This window comes from Cyphomyrmex costatus, unplaced genomic scaffold, assembly GCF_001594065.2.
Source record: "Cyphomyrmex costatus isolate MS0001 unplaced genomic scaffold, Ccosl1.0 scaffold40, whole genome shotgun sequence".
Taxonomy (NCBI): domain Eukaryota; kingdom Metazoa; phylum Arthropoda; class Insecta; order Hymenoptera; family Formicidae; genus Cyphomyrmex; species Cyphomyrmex costatus.
In genome coordinates, this window is record NW_017278208.1 from 64,525 (window position 1) to 88,874 (window position 24,350).

The 24,350-nt window shown below is 31.0% G+C and overlaps 1 protein-coding gene across 4 annotated transcripts in view; it reads right to left on the reverse strand.

The window, feature by feature from the left end:
• Positions 1–24,350, reverse strand: part of nAChRalpha4 (nicotinic acetylcholine receptor alpha4) — a 189,706-nt gene that overhangs the window by 24,163 nt on the left and 141,193 nt on the right. For all 4 annotated transcript variants that reach the window (XM_018543853.1, XM_018543851.1, XM_018543854.1 and 1 more), the window contains exons 6-7: positions 23,832–24,000; positions 10,300–10,436 (exon numbers count right to left, since the gene is read on the reverse strand). In XM_018543853.1, the coding sequence (XP_018399355.1) occupies positions 10,300–10,436; positions 23,832–24,000 (306 nt within the window). The remainder of the gene's footprint in view (positions 1–10,299; positions 10,437–23,831; positions 24,001–24,350) is intronic.

The window sequence follows — 24,350 nt, forward strand, 5'->3', positions numbered from 1 at the left end:
AAAGCGCAAGTATGGCTATAATTTTGAAAGTCGATGTACGGAAAACATCACATATGTTTATGATTTCTATGCGATTAATATTATTGATAATTTCCTATATTACAACACGCGAATTAAATTGACGTAAAAGATGAAAGAACTTTTCTTGTATAAAATAGTCTAGTTTTTATCTCGCAAGTTCGCGATCTACACGAAATTAATGTTCTGGAATGCGTTCACACTCGGTTGAAGGGCGACTTACGTCGGTTAATCTAAAGTACTTGTCAGCATGACGTCCAGTAATTTCTTCATCTCAGAAGAAAGAATCGCGACAACTGACGTAACGACGTCGTCGGTCGTTAATAACGAGCGAGCAAGCAGTAAAGCAACGAAATCGTTATGCTCCGGTTTACGAGAATTTGTTGTCGGCTTTAAAATCCTGATTTGGCGTAGCGGCGGCAAACCACTGAGTTTGGACTGAGTCCAGGACGACTAGCGAAGACCGCTGCCGTCTTTTTCTTTCCGCTCCATAAAGTGAAGTCGCGCTTTACCGCTTTTACCAGGTCGTGTCCTCGCGCCGCGAATTTTCTATCGCTACTGTTCCATGATTTTCCGCTTTTTCCGAAATCGTTCTCTTCCGTCCGCATGAATACCTCGATGGAAAACAATGCAAAAACTTGCTAATGATATTCAGTGCCAAAATTTAATCAATTCGAGTCAATAAACGTCTAATAGTATTTCTGAACGTAATACATTGAGCTGAAACTTTCAAAATCTTTCAGAATGTTCTCTTGATTTTTCAAATAATGTACTTAATGAAAATATGACAATGAAACCTTTCTGATTTTCATGATTTTTAGAATATGATTTTATTTAATTATAACTATTAGTTATTTCTTTTACTGAACTAATCAATGTTCATAAAATGTTATGTTTTATGATTTTGACATTCGATTTTTTTCGAATATTCTACATAACACAGTTTTAGATGTGTGCGAGAGTTTAATAATGGAACTATATAAGACACAGGATTCTTAATATGCGAAAAAAGTAAAGGAAACATTATACTGACTTATCGTTACATAGAGCAGGTACAGTTCGTTTTTCATCATTTTGCTTTTTAATCCTGTCTCTTTGGCCTGGTTAGTTCAGAAAAGCAAAGCCGAGAACATATCATGGTGTCGCGTAAAAATGGCGAGGTAGAGAAACCGGCTCGTTAGTTAAATGTCGCCGGTACGAACCCGGCAAATGCCGCCATTAATATTGGAATGAGGTTCCTTTGAAAAACGCGCACACTAGTCGTCTGGGGCATTTCCGAAAGGGTGTGAATACACACACATCTAAAATTGATATACCGAAATGTCGACGACCGGCTGACCGGTATATCAAAGTATCCGGAAATAACACGAGTGCTAAAGTGAAGTGAAGTTCTATATTTGTCTCCTTTATTCAAGCTTAGTTCGTTAAAAAAAATGTGTCACTCTCTAATTGTAAATTAACGAGCGGTAATTTGTGTAACACACAAACGCAGTAATTCTCTTGCGTAATAATAATTAACAAAATATATTTAGAAAGTCTTACATAATAAATTATATAAAGAACGTTTTGGCTCCATTCAAGCTATCATTAGCGATGTTCAAAAAATAAATTTATAAATTAGACTCTAGACGTCGCTAATGATAACTCGAATGGAGCCGAAACGTCCGATCTTTATATAATTTTCTATACAGCAAAAATGTTTGAAATACATTGGAGAGATATCTTAAAGAAATCACATATCACAAATATATTTTTAAGATATCTCTTTAATGTATTATGGACATATCTGCTATGTATTACGTAAGATTTTGATTTTCTAAATACATTTTGTTAATTATTACGTACAAATTACTGCGTCTGTTGCTGCCCTCAATTGCCCGTTAATTAATGAATTTTCATTATTTTATCTCGAGAGCGCAAGTTTTATATTTTATAATTGCAAATTATAATGTGTACACCGTTAAATGAAGCAATGGCAACCTAGTCTCTTGAATTATAAATAATATTTGTTATTTATAATTTCCGTGTGTGTCAAAATGTAAATCTATTCATTTCTGTATAGATAGTTTCAAAATAAACAACGTCCATTAACGTATATTTTTAATAAATAATTAACTACATTCAAGACAAATATATTTTTTTAATTAAATTGTTTAATTTCATTATTTTAGTTAAACTAATGAACGTATTGAGCAGGAATAATGACGACCTGCAGAAGTTATTAAAAATAAATAAGATTAGGTAATTTAACATGAATTTAAAAATATACATAAATTATCTTATTTTCAATAAATTATAATTCATCTGTCCTCTTGGAATGTTAATTGATAAATAGTTACTATAATGTTATAACAGATAGTTAACTTTAAAAAAATGACGCATTACAGCAAAATTAAATGGAAAAAATTAATATACAATTTAAATGTTTTAAATATGTATAATATGTTACAAATCAAACAAAAGAACTTATACTAACGTATGATTATAACTTTATTTGACAAAAATGCTACTTATAAATGCAACGGAATTTAAACTCCACATACAAATTTTATTATAATTTCGTTTAACATTAATTGCATAAAATATTAATCATAATTAATATAAACAATATATACAAAAGGAGATTTAACTATCTTTCTTTGTGTATAACTTTTTTTTGGAGGGTGAACAAATGAAAATAACGGGTGGACAAACGTGGACAAACAGTGGGCAAACGAATGCAATAATGATTTTATCGAAGTTTGCATTTAGGGGTGCCAACTTCACAAAACTGCTCTGAGAAGTCGACTCCCCTAAATGCGAATTTTAATAAAATCATTATTGCATTCGTTTGTCCACTATTTGTCCACGTTTGTCCACCCGTTATTTTCATTTGTCCACCCTCCAAAAAAAAGTTTTACTCAAAAAAAGATTGTAGTACCTAGCTCCGAGTGATTATTTTTCATTATTATGAAAAATATAATAAAAATAGGGTGGACAAACGAAAATAATGGGTGGACAAACGTGGACAAACAGTGGGCAAACGAATGCAATAATGATTTTATCGAAGTTTGCATTTAGGGGTGCCAACTTCACAAAACTGCTCTGAGAAGTCGACTCCCCTAAATGCGAATTTTAATAAAATCATTATTGCATTCGTTTGTCCACTATTTGTCCACGTTTGTCCACCCGTTATTTTCATTTGTCCACCCTCCAAAAAAAAGTTTTACTCAAAAAAAGATTGTAGTACCTAGCTCCGAGTGATTATTTTTCATTATTATGAAAAATATAATAAAAATAGGGTGGACAAACGAAAATAATGGGTGGACAAACGTGGACAAACAGTGGGCAAACGAATGCAATAATGATTTTATTAAAATTCGCATTTAGGGGTGTCGACTTCTCAGAGCAGTTTTGTGAAGTTGGCACCCCTAAATGCAAACTTCGATAAAATCATTATTGCATTCGTTTGTCCACTGTTTGTCCACGTTTGTCCACCCACTATTTTCATTTGTCCACCCTCCAAAAAAAAATTATACACAAAAAAAATTGTAGCCCCCCCCAAGTGACTATTTTCATAATTATGTACGGGAATCGTTTATTGTCCACAATGCGCACGTGATTGTCCACCCATTATTTTCGTTTGTGCACCCTATTTTTATTATACTTTAAAGTTTAAATAAATCATGTCTTTAAATCCAAAAATCATTTTATTGTAATAATCACTAACATAATTGTACCTACTTTGATACGAACATTAAAATTGCAATATATTATTAAACATTGATTTTGTATTACTTTCGCCTGTTACGCAATAATCCGATTAATCATTTCACGAGTTTAATTATCGATAAGATTGGTTTTCTGACAGTAAATTATTATGTCGAAGACAAACATTAACTTGACTTATTAATCTGAGAAGTTTGGAGATTAGTTTCATATTTGCTGAATCTGTAAGTGATTATGGTTTAGTTTCAAGCAGGAATATCGTGATCTTGAAGTTTCGTGTGTAAATGACTATACACAAGATCGTTATAGTTTAACAATTTTAGAATAGAAAAATTTCTTGTTAAAGATATATAATTCAACATATTCTACACAGAATATTTTAGAAAAATGTTATTTGGTCTTTAGATTTAAAGTCTACCTTCATGTTTAAATAATTAACGTTACCAAATTCCAAACTATCAATTGTTATGTCATCATCATTTCATGCGATCCTTTTGAATTCAATGCTGATATTTTTAATTTTTCAGAGCTATAGCAATAACTACTAATTAATTAATTAATCTATCTTTATAAATACGGCAGAACACTTTGCATATTATAATTAAAATATATTATCGTAGGATTAAGTATATTATTTGTTCATTGCCATTATAATCTTACAAAAGAATTATTTCATGCTGACTTAAACACCCGCATAACATAGTAAAGAAAGAGTAGCTTCTCTGTTTCATTTCTATGATAACCCAGATTCAAAAACAAAAAGCTTCTGTTTGTCTGCACGATATCGCAGTGCTTGATCTTCATTATCCAATGGATTTCAAGGAAAAATACAACGAAAAATAAAGAAGTGAATAAAATAAAAAAAAAATGATAGAATTATATTGCCGCAAACTGTATGTACTACCTAATGTAAATAAATGAAAATATTACGATAATACTAGTTTTTATCATAAATTATATAAATATGTATATCTCTTTAAAAAGTTAACAAATTACTAGTACTGAAATTAAAATATTATTTATTATGTAAAATTCTGAATAACATGCTTATATTATATTAGAATGATAAATTATTATTACGTATACTAATATTTTTAACATGTTTAGTATTATAAACTAATAAGAGAACAGGGCTACGAGCCATAGATTCGTTATATAAAATCTTTAATTAATTATTTTATTATTCTAGTATATTGCGAAGATTATCACGTAATGTTGGCGTTTCGTCCCGGCTTCCACTACTGGACTCATCAGTAAGGTATTGTAATGGAAGCCTTAGTATTATAACATATAAATACATGTTATTATTATATTATGTGCAAACGTTACGTTAGATTATAAATTTGTAATTAACTAAAATGACAATCTCCTTGCATAGCATTAATGTGCACTAATTTAAAATACTTATGAAAGCATTAAGTAAAATCTCATGATATTAAACGTAACGTAACGTTCAATGTTGTTAATAGTATTATATATATATGTGCTTATTAAACTTTATCCATTATATTCATTAATAAATCATTATAACAAAATAACAAATAGATATTTGCACAGCGAATATTTGTTACGTACTAGAAATTATACTGGAAAATGGAGAAAGATAAAGAGAGATAGATCATTTTCATTGTAATTGACAAACATGTGTATATGCCACTCGCTGAGACTCTCATGTTTGATATTAATTAATTACCTCGTTGGTCAACGATTATTATCATGAACATTAGGGGAATATCAGACTGCGAGAGGTTGACTACGGGATTACGATTGACGGTTGCCCGGTTCTATTTCAGTTACGATGAACTTGCTACATCGTGATTAGTTTGGTAATCTAATACAGGCATCACACAAGAAACGATGTTATGTATAGTCGATAATATGAACAAAAACACTTAAAAGGATATAATTACACATTTCGTCTTAAAAATTTTGTCGCACGCTATTATCCATTAATATAAATATATTTCTAATTACATAAGCAATACTAATTTTAATTAATATTTTCTGAATAAAATTATATTACGTTATAATTACGTTATGATTAATAATTTTTTTATTATACTTTCAGACATTATTTTCTCTCAACTCTACTTTAAACCATAAAACTGTCTGACTAAAGACACTGTTAAAAAAATTTTCGTAAAGTTGACGTTAATTTACGTTTTCTTACTATTATTTCAAAAAGATTAGCCTTAAAAATTGGAAATGTAATTTATTAGCTTTAAAAATTGTAGATATAGCAATTTGTGCGTATAATGCGATAATTTAGATTAATTAAATTTTTGATAAACGCAGTAAGATTTCTTTTCCTTGTGTGCAAAACTTTCATTCTTTTAAGTGAAAAATCAAGTTGAAGTTGAAATTAATTAAATGAGCACTGAGGCGGATTATTAGTAGTAGATTGGCAAAGGATGTCGTCAGCGTAAATGGGGATATACCCGTAACCAGAACGAGGAGCCGAATAAGTGAGAAAAATTAATAACGACCGAATTTTACCTGGTTAAAAATGCCACTTAAATATGTCACAGTTTAAAAATTTCACGTAGTATAAATTTGAAAATCTGAGGAGACACGCCGTAACAGTCAAACTGGATCTTGGATGCTTCTAATATCTAATTTCATGTGAATTTATATACTACGTATGTAGATTCTTAAATACGCGCCGAAATTTTTTCAGACTTACAACATAAACTCTAATAAACTACCGCGGTACTATCACGAGTTAAATTGACTAACAATCTAACAATTTTGATGCTCGTAGCATCTTGGATCTTAATAATGTTGAATGACATATTAAAAATCTGTAAATAATTAATTTATGTTGCGAAAAATATTACCTCGGCTGGAAGTCGAACCCGGATCTCTCTGACATTCCATGCGAGAGGTATTTCGTGCCTTTGTAGTCTAAAGGCTTAGAACTCTCGCGCGGAATGCCAGAGATCCCGGTTTGACTCCCGGCCGAGGTAATATTTTTTGCACCATATCTAAATATGTAGAAAAATAATTGTTGTTCGCAAAATGCTATAGTAAATAATTAATTCTGCAAGTAACAAATAAAATATAAAATAATTTGCTCTCTCCATTTCTCTACCGTTGTTTGATTCTTTCCAGGCTTCTTTTTCCTCTTTTCTTAAAATTTTTATTATAAAATAATCGTTACATTTGTACAATGTAACACTCACAAAAAAAAGATAAATTAAACTCACGAATAGAAATCAGTAGAGTAGAATAAGTGCACGGCAATTTTGCACGGCATTCCCGACGTTAATTACAGTCGACGGCCGCTTTATTATTGTACATTGCAAAATCTCACTGAAACGTGAATATGAAAATAATACAAGAAAAACAAGAAGCTTTATAATTTGTTCCACACCCGCAAATCTTAAAAATATAACTGAATAAAATGTCAAATATCGAATGGTTTTGATAAATTACAATATGTATAAGTACCAAATTTATTAAATGCTAAGCATGATATTATATGTTAATTAACAATTATTAAAATACAGACCTAATACAACCGTAATCATTAATTAAGTATATATTGCTACATTCGATTCAAAAAAGTCGATTTTAATCAGTGAAAAAATTAAAATTTGATATATTCAATGCATATAAAATTTAAAATATTATACGATACAAATTTATCTCTATTAATAAATCGCAAAATTATATAATTGTTTGTGAAATAAATAACTAATAAATTGATATTTGTTAATAGAAGCCGTAAATTAATTAGCCGCTGATAATTACTGTTGATGATAAAAGCTACATTTACATGACGTCTCTTGGTACTTGGCGTAATTGAGTAAATTCTACGATCGCGTGAAGTTTACTGTCTGCTGCGCAAATGATAATTGTATACAGCATATAACGACCTTACAGGTCAAAACACTGGCTATACGAAAATTAATCTAGCTTTCTATGAAATATCGTATTTACGAAATCAATATATGTCGCATACATGTATAAACATATAATATGTAATTTCTTTCTTGTTATTTGAATGGCATAATTTTTACAAAAATGTGTTGTATTAATAAAAGATTATATATCACTCACGAACACAACGTATAATGGTGATTGCATTGAAACTCTCGAGCCTCCTTTTCCTCTTTGATTCATTCATTGCACTCGTATAACGTTTCCAATATAAGTTGCACGCAATGCACACTTTAGTATCTTATATTACAACAGAATTTCATCAAAATGCAATCACGAAAATAATACAGATAAGGGAAATGTAGAAGAAATGAAACTGTATGAACTGTTCGATAAATATTCTGCAATTTTTATATACCGCACTTCCAATCCAAAAATAATAAATAAATCGTGTGTTAATTAGCAAAATGCAAATTGAACGCAAGATATGTCTGAATCTAAGATTTAAAAAAATTTATTATCTCTCGCGAGCAATAAAACAATATAATTTCCATTCTTTAGCTTCAATTCATAAGTAAAATGAATAAATCGTGAGCAATAAAATTTACAGTTATCGAGGACGTTAATTGATTGATAGTCGAATTAATTATTGCTAGGGAAACTATTGTAAGGAATAATTGCTTTGGCTTCTCCTCGTACTTCACGTGATCATGTTTTGATGCGTAATGCGTGTTTGTTATGACACGCGCCGTTGCCTGCTGGCTCGCGAACAATATAGTGTGTGACGGGGTTATGTGAAGTTGGCCCCCCCACTATTGCAAATCTAAAAATGACCATGACCATTCGTTTGATGGTCGTTTGGTGGTGTTTGGTAGTCCATTCCGGACGTTTGGTAGTCAAAGATATAATGAGAAATGTCAAAAAAAGAAGAACGAGCGTGAAGTTAGCCACCCCATTTCTAAAACTCGGCTTTGCAGACTGCAAATGCAATAATGACCGTAAGCATTCGTTTGGTGGTCGCTTACTGACGTTTGGTAGTCCATTCCCGACGATTGGTAGTCGAAATTATAATCGGAAATATCAAATTATCATCTTTGTTGAATTATTGTTTTCGCATATATAGTGTATACTGCAGAATATTGCGATAGAACCAAGAATATACAAGAATATAGAAGTTTTTCAGATTATTTGTATCATCTGGAAAAATAAAAAAAGTTTCTCTTTCCTCTCAAAGATCCAGTTCTGATCAAATTTAAAATTCAGTGTTGTGAAAAACCATATTATTATTAATGTTACTATTATTATTATTATTATTAATTTATTATTAAATAATTGATATCATATATTTAATTATTCTATTTAAGAATTAATATAAATATATTCTTTTTTTAAATAGATTATGTTAAACCATATTATGTATCAAGATTAGATAAATTCCAGTTAAACTTTTCAATAAAGTATAACATTGTTTCAATATAATAATAAGTGCTTTAGGAATATTTGAAAAAATATCTCCTTTTTCTCTTTTTATTCCGTTTAACTTTCTTTCCCACAGATTTATTCAATAGAAGAAAATGGTAAAATTACATTAATAAATATCATGTTTTCGTCATCAAGAATTCGTACGTGATCTCGGAGGGATCGAAAAGTAAATTGAGGGTGCTTGTTATTTGTTACTTGCTCCATCGCCCATTTCCGAGTAATTTGAGATCCCGAGGTACCCTTATTGAACACGCAGATGCATCGCATGCGTGATAGAGAGAAATAAAAGTAAAACAGTGATGAAATGGAGAACTACGCTGAAGAAAATTGTGACTGAGAAAAGTAGGTAAAAATAAAGGAACGAGAAACAAACGATCTATACAAATTTTCTTGTGGAAAATAAAAAGAGGTATGAATATAAATCCAACCATTTCATTAAAAATTGTTGTAGAAATATGGATGCACCTAGATGTAAAAAAACTAATATTGAATTACTAAGATTGTAGATTTAGTCATAATGATTATAAAATTCACCTGATTTTAACGATAGTATTTATAAAGTTTAATATATCTCGAATCATATCTTTATTGCTTTACTGCTAAATCTCTAAATGCAATTCGTATCTTTAGATTAAAAACAATCATTCTCCATATATATGTAATTACAGAAAATCCCCAAAATATAAATAGTCATATTTAGTACTATTTTGCGTGAAAGAAAAAATATTGTAGAACTGTTACCAATGTTTTTACAGTTGTTACTAGAATCAACGTTCGTTTCAAGAGAAAACACTAACAAGAGCGATTCCAACCCTCGTTGTCATTTTTCCGGTTCTCACTGGCGAATACAAGTGTCATTGTATAGCCCCTTTACGATCCTCTACGGGGCTGTATTAATTGCTACGGAATCGTTGCTGTCGTAAACACGAGCTGATAAATCGCTGCAGAAGCGTTAATCGATAACGATGATAGCGCACTAACACGACAAGAAAATGTGATAATGCGAGCAAAATGGAACAATGCAGAAAACATTTCCTACGATATTATACGGAAATTACTGAAAATTGTTTCTGTATCACATCTAGTTTGTCGCAATCAGAAACGCATTTTCTCTCCTCGGCTGCGCCAAATTGGCAAACGTAGTGAAAATGTAATTTTCTGCTGTGAAGTTCTTCGTCTTTCGCTTTGGTATAAAGTTGAAATATTTACCTTATCGAGACGAGTATCATGGCAAATATCAGGTACTTTCCAAGCAATGGCACAACCAACGAAGTCGGTGGGATGATCTCGACGACCAGTAGAAAGAACACGTGCAGACTGATGAGAATTGAGATGGAAAGCGTTACCTGAAAATGAAAGACATTTGTTAAGCAAGTTTCATTACATAAGGAATAAAGTGAAATATTAAAAGTTTGTTTCATTTGAAATGATTGCGTTTATTATACTAAAAACTCGTATATAATATCTAGAGCTACTTTATTTCTTCCAGTAAATTACTTTTTATCATTGTAATTTACAATAAATAAATTCAATTAATTAATTAAATACATTTTTTTGTAACATGTAATGTTATTTTTTATTTAATTTTATAATTAATTTTTCAATTCAATATTATATACTAGTAAGAAAATATTATAATGTATTAAAGGAATTGATTGCGATTGTCTTATACATATTCGTAATGTTTCAAATATTAGAACGGATACAGAAATACAAAAATGAAATAATTATTATATGCTATTTCTGTCACATTATTCTAAGAAAAAAAATATAATTCAAGAAATAGGTAGTCATAGTCCAAAGACACGTGTTATCTTTTTTTCAAAATATGTTTTTTGACCAGCAACAAATTCAAACCCTCGTTCAAACCTATTCGAAGGGGCGAGATAAAGAGCGGCAGATAGTCAAGCGGAAAATTCGTATTTATGATTCGTGTAAAGAATGTATGTACGAAGCAAGAGTCAGAAGGATAAACGGGTCGGCCCCGTGAGGTGGAAGTTCCTCACTGACAGAATTTATACGTGTCCGTGATCCATTCATTTTAATAAAACTTGTAAACGAAGAGCATCAAGCACGTACAGCCACGTCTGGAAGCAGTACTACTGTTGCAAATTATGATGAAAATAAAAATGAAAAAGCGCAATGGGATAAACAGGAGCAAAATAAAACGAAATATTTTATATCTATTATTATATTATTGCAATACTAGATAATTTATCTGAAACTATAAACAATACACAGCAATATTAAAAAATAATATCTTTTATTCAGGAATTAAATGAAATAATTAAATAAAAATATAGTATGTACCAAATAAAAATTATTGCGTTTTAAGTTAAACTTGTATATTTAATTTATAATATTATATACCTATAATATTTTAATTCGTATAGAAATTAAATACATATATTTAAAAAATATAAATAAGTATTATATATGTAATATCATAAATTATAAACAGATAAAACGATATATAACGCAATGATTAAAGGTATATTGTTATACTTGTGTTACGTCCACAGTGGACTCCACGATTTCTTCGTTTCAAACGTGCAATGAAATAATTTATTAAGACAAAGTATAAACAAAAACTCGAGCATTAATGGTCACCAATCGGCAAATAAATACCACAAAAAAACGTACCATCAGAAGCCTTCTGATGATATGGAAAAATAAGTAAAACTATATTTATTAAAAATTACCTGATTCATAATAAAAATTTATAACATCAACAACTAAAATTACAAATCATGAGGAGAAATTTCTGTCTAAACCAGATCCATCTGTTAACAAATAAAGAGAGTCTGCAGACCGACAATACGCACATGTTATATTTATAAGAGCAATTAAGGTATCAAGTCTAAAGGCGTTTTTTCGTCAACAACAGGAAATTAGCACAATAAAATGCAGAATAATGAAAGTTTTATCTGAGACTCGTCAATTATAAACAATGTTTATAACAACGATGCAACTTTCGGCCGATTTTCAGCTTGGTTTCCCGTCTTACTTCACCAATCCGCGCGCAGTTCAAATATCGATCGGCATGTTTTGTTATTCGCATATGTTAGATCGAATTTATGATTCTCTCGGTAATTTGTATTATTCTATTATGTAATCCGTTTATTTTGGAAAATCAATACTCTTATGTAATTTTAGTATTCAATTATAATTATTATTAAAAAAATTATAATATATGTTTAGTGTGTATTCTTAAATAAAACATACGATTATTCATAATGCAAGTGTTTCATAAGCAAATATTATATTAGATAGTAGGATTCAATATAGCATAATTACTTGTAAGTAAGAAATATCAAAAATTTTAGGTGAAGGATATACTAAGCACGTTACAGAAGCAGAAGTTAACTGGGTTAACGATTATTATAAAAAAAAAAAGAAGAAAATGTCTTCTGTGAAACGGTCTCCCCATCCGGGTTTTATTATACCCTTTTATGTCAGACATTATATAGGTTGAAGTGAAACTTGTATGAAGTTGAAAAGTTATATATACACTTTTTAAACTGTAGCAATTTTCCTATATTAAACGAATTTTTAAAGCAAACACAAAAATAAAAAAGATAAATAAAAAAATTTTAGATAATAAATGTCATAAAAAATATTTAATATAAAAAATAATGTGACAAAATTTTACTTAAGAATTTACATATATATATATATGTTATATTTCTTAAATATTATTGTGTAAATATTATATTATTATTTATAATATCTATATGTTATAGATACTCTGAAATGCTTAGATATGTATACGTAAAAATATCTCTGATAAGTTAAGTTTGTAATATTGTTAATGTAAACTTGGAATTTAAAAGAAATTGAAAAATTGTTTTAAAAGATTTGAATTCCACTACGTTTGTTACAAATCCGGGGATTGAGCATGTTACGTTATATTTTTCTCTCGAAAAAAAAATAATAAAAAGTGAAATTCTTTACGCGAATTTGCTGAAACCGTAATCACGTAACCTTTTCGGAATGAAAATTTGATTTAATAAAATCCACATGAGATTTCAGACGACAAAAAGTGAAATAAATCCAAAAATGTGCTGACATTTTGTGTGATCAATCTTTTGGTTCTACCTAATATCTGGAAATTTCACGTATCACGATTTAAAGAATGACGATATAGGTATATTATATTTTAATTATTTAAATTACAATATAAAAGTTATGATCAAACTTGGTTTAGTTGTGGATTTAATTAAAGCTTCTGTAAAATAGTAAAAACGTAAAGATTTCAAGGCTTAAAATATTTTTTTAAACATCTTGATACGATGATTTTTGACGAAGATATTCTATCTCAAGATTCGCCTATTTTCGTAGAATGGAACAAGTGCAATGCTTTAATTTTATTGAATAGTATATTTTTTTAACAGGCATTTATGTTATAATCCTTAATTTTTTATCAATAAATATATTGTAATATTCAAATGCAACACAATATACAGTTAAAAAATGTTTCTAATCATTTCTAACTTTTTTAAAAAAAGAAAAAATATACGCCAAATGCATAAAAAATTGAATTTTTCTTTATCAAAAATCGGACATGAAATAAATGTAATTAACCAAGTATTTCATTAAGCAAAACACATAAGATAAACAGAAAATGGTTAAAATTGTCAACTGGATTATAATGAAGAAGAAACTTGGCGTGCCCGGATTATATTTTTATTTTATGCACTTGGCGTCGCAATGCTATCGCGTCGCTTTAATATTTTATTTAATAATTTATTGAGTTTAATTGGTTCTAAAATAAGTTAGAGCGAATTGATGATTCAACCAATTCAATCACAGAATTAAGTTCGACATCATCTTCGAGTTAAATGAACTCAAATAAAGAGTCAAATAGAACAATGCAATTAATTGAATTAATAATGCGATTACTTCAATCAATGATGTACATACTTCGTTTAACGCAGAAAAAAATTCAAGTTAACTACAATTTTACTTTATTTCATAATTTGTTGAGTTCAATTGATTCGAAAATAAGTTGAATCCATCCGAATTGATGATTCAATCAACTTAATCTCAGAGTTAAATTCGACATCATCTTCGAGTTAAATGAACTCAAATAAAGAGTCAAATAGAACAATGCAATTAGTTGAATTGATATAATGTGATTATTTCAATCAATGATATACATACTTCGTTTAATGAGACCGTCTCCTCTCTCTCTCTCTCTTAAATTAATGAATTTTATTTATTCATTTATTTTATTTTATGTTATTTATTTATTTATTAAATTAAATTAATTAATTTTTTTTTAATTTAATTGGTTTTATTAATTTATTTCATTTTTTACATAATTTAATTTATTTTTTAGTTTTTTGAATGTAGACATTGTGAACAGCAGCTAATGGACAAAACGCTTTACATGTATGTGTCACACGTACGACTGAAAAAATCTTGAAACGGTCGTTTTTTGAAATTCGGTCTCTAGATCTCGATATCGGCTGCACCAATGTTATTCGGACCGATCGCAATCGAAAGATGCCGAAGACTTTACATAATAAAAGTGTCTTTAGATTTTTGATTGGGCTTTTAATTTCTGAGTAATTTTAATCTACATAAAGTTTGTCGATGTCAAAACTCTAGATAAAGCTAGCGGTAGCGTCGCGAATTGGCAGCGACATGAACATATACATGATGACGTTCACGCGTCAAGCTATCATGTCAAGCGGTTATATTTTTATTTTATGCATTTGGCGTCGCGACGCTACCGCGTCGTTTAATCATCATGATTATTTTGGATGCTATTGACTTGAATATAAAACGGTTCCTTTTCAGCTCGTTTTCCATTGATTACGTCATAATTCACCGCACCAGCTTAGTAATAAAAACTAGTTTACATTTTTCAGCGACCACGAATGTATAACACGCGATCATCGGCAGCTCTTATCGGATACCGAGTCGGTAGCTCTTATTGCGAATTGAACGCAGCGCAAGCGAGCGAGGCGGCGAGTTTCGTTTTTACTGCGGTTTCACCGTTGCAATGGCGTTTCATAGCGATTAATTTAAGGGATCGACCACCGGAACGCGATAGCGTCTATCGGGTTGCTGCTCTGTCGTTCGCCCTGGCGGCTTTCATCGATGCATTCGGATCGATAGTACACCCGGTTACTTTCCATTCGACCGCGCCTTTAATTATTGTCGCCCACTCTTCCTCTGGCAATCGTGTATCTTAGTGCTATTAGTTTCTACCAATACAAAAATTTGAGCAAATGTTTCCGAATTATTTTCGCATGACATAAATTATTAAATGTTGTAAAATTGATTTAACTCCTACTTCTGTTTCGTAAAATATTTTATCAGATTTATTTTTAGTCAATTATATAATCTCGTTCTTAAAAGACTTTTTTTTACTCGTGATTCTAATTATTTGCCTCAGAAATCTCAAAAACAGCTTTTAATCTTTTAAATTTTGTGTATACAGGTAAAATTACAAATAAAGGAGAATGTTAAAAAAGTCCGATTTTCCTGCGGAATCTAGTTAACCACAAAAAGTTGTAGTTTGGAATCCACATGAAATAGTAAAAATAGTTTTATATCCCAGAAATGCGGGGAAAGTAGATTTTTTTTTATATTATATGTGTCTATTTCTGTAAGTCGCATTTTCGTATGCCACGCTAAAACTTATCATGAATTGAATATATTGCAAAAGTGTGTGTGTTTTTCATGATAATTGGTACCGAGGTCCTAAGGGACTGTGCTATTTGTATCTAACAAGGAAAGTAACTCAACTCACCCACTGATTTTAATGAGCTTTTTTTTTTAAAGGGTGTTTCATCCTTTAAAAATGCAATTAGGCACTTATAAAAAAAAATGCGTGTCTCTTATTTTTATCTGGAGAACAACATACTAAAGCTCATTAAAATCAGGAGACAGTAGGGTCTTTTTCCTTTAAGTATAGTATTCAAACGTGGTCGACAATAATGAGAGAGGAGAACCCTGAAAGACATTCCCCTTCAATCTTTCTCTTATTATCTCTTACACCGTTCAGTGAAAAAGGATAGAGATTAGTCGTTTTCCACGGTCCTTCTCTCTTACTTTCATCGATCATTTTGACACACGGGTCGCGCAGTTCTTTTTCTATGTCCTTCGGGAGAATCAAGAAAACTGGAAACTGATTGAGAGTTTCTGTACGATTTAGGAAATGTTTACTTTAGCAGTGATAGAAGCTGTCGAAAGATAGCACATTCATTTTATTGTATAAAATGTATTAAATATGTGAGTTTTAATCGAACACAAACATTTTGGATCGACCATTTTGAATTCGTCATCGTTAATGTTTCCATTTAAATAATAGATTCAGAATAAATTTGTCTTACAGAGCACGCTCAGATTTTTTTGATAAAAAATACGATTACTGTAACTCTACGTATAAAATTAAATGTCGAGAGCGGCATTTTAAATTCCCTATTTTCATAATTTGCTATTTTTAATAACAGAATCATGATGAGCGTCCCTTAAAATCTCTAAGTATACCAATTATGAGAAATTTCTGCAATACATCCGATTTGTGATAAATTCCAGCGTGAAAATTCGACTTACAAAAGGAGATATTTATAATATCAAAAAAATCTACTTTCCCTGCATTTCTACTCTTTGATATAAAATTATTTTTACTGTTTCATGTAGGATGCAAACAACTTTTTGTGGTTAACTAATTGTAAGGTTCCGCAGGGGGTCCAAAAATCGACTTTTTTAACATACTCTTTTATATATAGAAAGCGACAAATTAACCATAGCACATTAAGAGTATTCGGTAATTATATGATGTATGGTCCAGTAAAGGAATAATTTAGCTGATGTTCTGTGAGCTTGTTGTTTTAATCCTAACAGAGACGTGAACCTAACAGAGATGTGAACTAGTAGTCTTGTAGCTTGTGTCTTGTCACAGCACGGTCTGTTCGCTATGGTATATGCATGACAATTAAGCAAGATCCGCGGATGTACGATGTACGTTGACACACGGTTAACGCGATGTGTCGTGTTCGATGAGCTTGATCTTGTATAATATGCCTGTGATACCGGAAGTGTAGGAACATGCGTACCACCAACGATCAAAGATCGCCACGAGCCACGTTTTGGAAAATAGTTTACGTTGGTTAAACGAAATTTAATAAAACAAATATTTTATTTAGAATTTGCAATTTATTTCAGTGATTATTGTTTTATCGTTAATGTAATTAAATTAAAGAATAAAGCTATTATTATTATTATTATTATACATAGTTAAAAAAAAAACAAAAGAAAATCCGTGATTCGTAATTTTGAGATAAAATCTTTTCGGAAATGACTTTGTTACCTACAATAATTCTGGATTTTATTATATGGAGATCCTATTTTATGAACCACTTGAGCAAATAGCAGTCAGAAACATTTGGTACTCGAAGAAAAAGCATAACTTCTTCTGCAATTTTCAATAGAAACTCATCAGCTTACTTTTGGTTGATTACTTTTGGCTTACTCGTTCTCGAATGGTTTGCGTGATTAACGTGGATGGAACGTCAGTCTGCAGCAAAATTGGCTCATCCATGAGCGTAAAACCGTCGAATTACGTTGAATGTGTATGAAGATACGACGGAATGTATAAAGCGAATATGATTATATTATATCCAAGACCTTCCAATCCATTCTGTCTCTCTCTCTCTCTCTCTCTCTCTTTGTGTGTGTGTGTATGTGTGACATAATAATACCCCGCGATATCCGTTATCCATTTTCCCTATCCGTTATATCCGCCTTGTATCACATCAGTCAAATGATAATAACCTGCAAGTAACATCTTCATGCGACATCCGAGATTACGAACATCCGCGAAGGCGAATCCACGAACTTCTTGATAATCTATCTCTCGTCGCAGTGTAAAGGCGTAACTAAAGCTTTATATGAAACGGTCATGAATAAACAGACGAAACAAAATTTATAAAAACATTTTAAGAGTACCAGTTCTTATAAGTACATAATTAACAAACTGAAAAAATTGTGAATAAATTAAACATTAACTACCTAATAATTTTTATTTATATTCTATATTTTAGTACACTTGTATATATATATTGTTTTTGGATCAGTTGTCTCTTTTATAGCATTATCCAGTTATTTTGCCAGATCACAAAGTTTCAAAGTTTCTTTTCTACGTGAAAGGAGATTGTATAGTGAACTTAACTTTTTCATTAAGTACTTCCACAAATGCGGGGTGGCTTAATCACATAAATCTAAAAATGACGGCAAAAAGCATTGAAACAAAACGGTGTGATGTACAGTCATGAGACATGTCATAAAACGTGTAGCGGGGAATGCATGTGGTATGCAATTTCGGTAGACGCAGCTTGGCTGCGGGTCAATCACCGAACCGCGATATTGCTTATCGATTCCCTCTGCTTGATTGACATGCCTAGAAGCTGCAACAGACGCTCGGCGGCTTTATTTTTTCGAAAATCTACAATCGAGTTTATTTCCTCTATCACTTCCGCTCTACATAAATATTGCAGAAAAATATTTTTGTTCCTGAGATGTGTATAGAGAGAGAACGTGGCGAAGCCTTCAATGCTTTTCTTTATTTATAGCTTTCTAACAAAGTAAACTTTGTAAAATAATGCATACGTTGACGTTAAACTAAGATACCCAGGAAGTTATCCTTGCCACAAAATATTTCATTGTTACACAACAAGAACAAACTATTATTAAGGACAACATGACGCTCGCAAACTCGCAAGAAAATTCTAAGTGTAAAGCTGGCTTATACCGTCGTGAAGCTTCTCAAGTATACGTAACCACTGTAATAAGGGTTGCCTTTAATACTTCAAAAAGATCCTCGTATGGTGGCATGTGTCCTTCGCGATTTATCCTATGGTGCATAAAAAAAGATGTGTAAAGACACCGTAGAATAAATTGTGAAGGACGGATGTCACCTTTATGAGAATCTTTTCGAAATATTAAAGGCGATTTTTATATTACAGTTACATACACCTGAGAAGCTTTACATCTTAACCCCTCTTTCTATGAAATAATTCTCTCTTCTATAAATCGCGTTAAAGAAAAATTGGTTTCTCTCGATTTATAAAAATATATACATCTATAAAAATACTTCAATATATCTTATGGTATATACGTTTTAAAAAAATATGTCTCCAGATCATATAAATTGAAACTAATTTTGTTTAACGTGACTTAAGAAAGATCTAATTTTTTCACAGAGAAAGAACGGTGTTTTAGTAAAATCTATCTAAAAAGGTAGATACACAGATCGAAGGTAATTTAGTTGAAATATCAAAATAATTATGTTAGGATGCTCGAACAAGTTATTAGAATGTCAAAACTTTTTGCAGCATGTTTATCAAACTCGAGTTTTCTATATAATTATTTTGATAGTCCAACAAAATTATTTTCAGATCTACTTAAATTTTTGACTAAATCGTTTTTCTATGTTGTTACAACTTTATTTACTATTAAATTGAATACCTTAATGTTTAAAAAAATTGATTTCTATTAAAATGTTACTCAAGTTTATAATATGTGCGAATTGTAGTTTATTTCATATTAAGTAAGAAACAATTTTTGTTACTTATTCATATTTTTTATTCGGCAAAATGTTTTACTTGGATGTTACTTCCATATTATTTTAACAATGAAATAAGACTGTTAGAATATTTCCATATTTTAAAAGCCTTTACTTGTTTTTATTCATCTTTATTTTTTATTGTTTATTAAATCAATAGTTCTTTAATGCTTTTCAAATTTGATCCTTATCTACATTTTACTGTTATTGTTGTTATTTCATATTACTGATAACAACTTTGACACAACATGTATATGAACAAGTATTGCATTTTTAGTCAGGTGTCCAGTGCATTCCGAGAACATATATATAACTCTTGACACTGCATAACTTCCTGGCATTTTTCCGACACGACGGAAGATGTATATTCTGGAACGTGAATGTTGATAGCAGGTCTCAACTCGACAGCCATCCAAACGAGAGACGCTTCCGCGAAAAGTCGTTCGCAAATTCTTCGCGCCACTTTCTCGTTGGTCGTTCGCATTCGTAGCACGTCTCGTGCAGTATATCCGCAAAGATTCTACGAGAAATTGGAGCTTGACAATATAGAAACAAGCGTACGCTCGCGATACAGTTTCTCGAATGATTTCATCGTGTCTATCAAAATTATATGAGTTAGTTCAAATCAATATTCTCCCCGAAATAATTATTATAATATTTGCGGATTCAGTGTACTGTAATTAATGTATTTTTGCTTAAAGTTAACACAATTGAATGACTTTTTTATTCTAAATCCGAGGAATAAGATTATGTTATTTTTTAAAATTTTTATGTAGAACTTTGAAAAATATTTGTTATAAACAAATTTTCAAGACGTAATGAAAAAAAATATCTGACAATGAATCTACTGGATTCGTAAATATCAATTGGGTTAAATCCGTTTGAAAGTTTGATTTGATAACACATTGTATATGCATTGTATGTATAAATATATTGCATGATGTTTTATTGTGAATATTACAAAAGTAATGTCTCTCGTCATCATAAAATGTGTCTCGCGCTTATATGTATTTTGTTTGAAAATGACGATAGCAAATGTATAATACATTGGCGTTTCCTTTTCACGTTGCTTGCTTCTCGGAAGCAAAATCAATAAACGGTTAAAGATAGAATGGATGATTGACTTTGTGCTTTCTCGCGTCCTCGTCGAATCACACGAGCTGTATTTCAATCGGAAATGCTGAATATCAAGTGAAATATGCGTAATTTATCAATTAATAGAGAGAGAGAGGACTCAAAAAATTAAAAAAATTTTACATAAAAGAAGCTATCAGTCTAAGCTGATTTTTAGTTGCTTCGAAATATTTAATAATTCATATAATTTAAAATACAAACGTTTCTACCCTCATCATTAGTGTAAATAAAGAATATTAAATAAAGGAATAAGTAGTTACAATCAATATCTAACCGTTACAGTTTTTTAAATAAAAGTTGATAACATTTTAAAGTAACGCAAATTGAAAATTTTTTATAGAATTAATTCTTCCTTAATACTAATATTAAGATCGATTGTAATGAAACATATAATTAAAAGTATTAAAAAATAGTTTATCTCTTCAAATTTACTGTAAATTTCTCCAGTGTTACTTTCACTTTATGACAAAAAGTAGTAATATTAATAACAATAAAATCCAATTGCAATTGCATGACCAGTTGTCTCATCAGATTCATCTTGTCATATCAACTTGCTAAAGTGGATAGACGATAATTTATATACAAGCTAAAATGTATTATACGTATAGTTAAAAAATAAAATTCTAAAAAAAATGAACATTAGTTATTACAAACAATCGACATTATAAATTGCAATAAAAATAACGCTAGAAATTTTCTGTTTTCATCCAAATACCACATTTCAAGTGTTATTTTAAATTGTTATAATTAAACTAAGAAACAAGCAATGACATCAATAAGAAAAAAAGGAGTCAATGTTAACAAAATAAAGTGGAAGAAAAAGGAACGTGAGGTACTGGGAAAAAAGAAGGGGAAGAAATTAGAAAGAGGATAAACATTGTAAAATAGATAGATATGAATCTGAAAGGGATTTTATGTCGCTTTGCTTGTTTAATCTATACTGTTATCTCTTCATATGTATCATTTCCGAGTTCAATCTTCTATTATAAGAGAGTTCACTATCTAAAATTTTAACTTTGTCTCTTGTAAAATTATAGTTGTACATCAAGCTATGGCTCCAAATCATCGATGATGAGCCTGCCTTTCTTAATGTCACTTATACGAGTATATTCAGAAATTCTGATTTTTAATTGATTTGGCCTACATATATCGTATCATATTCTTGGCAAAAAATCTTATAAATAACATTCTGATGAAACATATAGTCTAAAATAATTTATCATTTTCCGAACGAATCAACATGCATTTGAAACAATTCATTTAAAAATAAAAATTAAAAACAAAGAAATTCGTGCAATTTACGATATAAAAGGAGTTAAAAATTTTTATAATATAATTCCGTCGATAATTAATTGAAAAATAATAATTAAAAATTAATTTAATAATAAAAGCTTTCAGTGTAAAATATAGAAAACTGTTCGATAAATTAATATTTTCTCTTACAATGGAGACTCGATGTTGAAGGGATTAATGAGAGAATAAGGCAAACATGTTGCATCGTGTAAAAACATTCCTATTACCTTCGGTACTTCGGGACACAATCAACTGCTGTCCGGTTCTTCTTAATGACAGATGCTAATTGCACGCGCGGTCGATAGTTCCTCAACTGCGCGCAAGTACGACTAATAGCCATGCTTTTTCATCGAGAAAGAGAAGGAAACGAAGAAGAGAATACGAGCAAGAGAAAAGAACGATTTTAACGCGAGTCCTCGCAGTCGGCCCACCAGAAGAAACAAAGAAACCGACCGAGGGGGTTGGGAAAGAAAAAACATTTCACAATACCATTTCACAGAGTAACGAATAACCTTTGTGGCATGTCGCAACGTGCTGTGGACATTAACGGAGAAAAAGCGCGTGGGGAATTACGGGTGAAGCTTTTATGCCATGCTACGTCGATAACTTCGCGCGAGGAAGGGCGCTTCGGGAAGAACGTCAGCTGTAAACGTCGTTCTGTGGCAGAATAAACCTTTCTTCAAAATATTCTTCGCTGGAGAGGAAGAAAATGCGTATAGAATCACGCACAGCATGTGGATACTTGAGGATATATCTATCAGGATATTCTCAAAGAATATTTATAATATGCAGATGAATATCTAGAATGTATTTGTAGGATAACAAGATCAGAGAAATATTTGACAGAACTCGCGTCTAAAAAAAAAGCATTAAAAAATTTAAAGGAACTTAAAAACATCAGTAACCCATTCAGAATATCCGAGTAATGTAATATACTCGAGTAACATTAAGAAGATATGTGTAAATTAATACATTCAACAATGTTCTCGAACACCCCAATTGTTGTGTAGGAGTAATCTTCTTAGTGCATACACACACAGAGTGGAAAAGGATCTCTGTTCACGGGCGAGCGAAAATAGCGCGAGTCAAGATGGTAAGTAGTGTAAGTCGATGAGGGTAGAAGCCGGGGTGGAAATGAAAAATCGCCGGCGCCGTCGAGCCAAAAGTAACCACCTACTAGCTCTTATGTACAGATAAGAGTAAATAACGAGGCCGACAGACACGCGGAAGAGAACTAATTCGCCGCATATTTCACGCACGTTCGCCCCGCGGCTGCTTCCAAGAATAAAAGGATTAATCGCGGCTCTGTCCTTCTTTCACGCTTATTCTCTTTATTTCAGATATGTTTATTCGCTGTATTATATGTGTTTCTGAAAAGCTTAAAATAGAAGACAGAAATCCTATACAGCAGCTTATATTATATAGCATATAGAGATACACTTTAATCTTTACAATATCTTTTCGATTTTCAAATATACCTGTACAGAGACCAATTTATCACAGAAGATAATGTAAGTGGAAAAGAAAATGTTGCAGTATTGTTTGTATAAAAAATTGTTTAGCAAACATTGAAGGAAACATGAAATAAAAAAGAAAAATTGGAAATAAACATCTCTCATTGAATAAATTTATTATTTTAATATAGATTTAACGTTAGGATAATCACACGCGGAGATATTCATAAAAATGCGAAAGTGAATACAAATATTTATCAGTAAGAAATGTATCAGCTTACCTTTTCACCGCTGTCGCTAGGCAGGTAAAACGTGAGAACCGTGAGAAACGATATCCCCATACAGGGGATGATAATGTTCACTGTGTAAAAGAGGGTTTTCCTCCTCATCGTGATGTTGAACGTGATGTCCAAGTAGGGCTCGTCACAGCAAGTGTAAAACTTCTCGTTCCTGCGAGAAGAAAAGACGCAAGAGACATTGCGGTTAATCGTCGGATCGATAAACGAGTGGAGGGGTGCGTTAGGATTATGGCGATGAAGTGAAAAGAAAAAAAAAAATTCGCCTAAAGAACGTAAGAATTCCGCTATTCAGAACAGTGAAGCGTTTGTACCCGACAATAAGTACGTTTTAAGTAAGTAGGGTCGGCGGTGAGCGAGACTTATGAGAAAAGTTTCGCAGGGTCGTATATATAACTCCGTTGAAGATCTCTCTAAGTCGGTAACTCGGTTCAGACTATTCCCTTACGTTCCCCGTCTGTCCTTTCTATTCAGGTCGATAGTCTCAAACTGGAGCCAGTAATG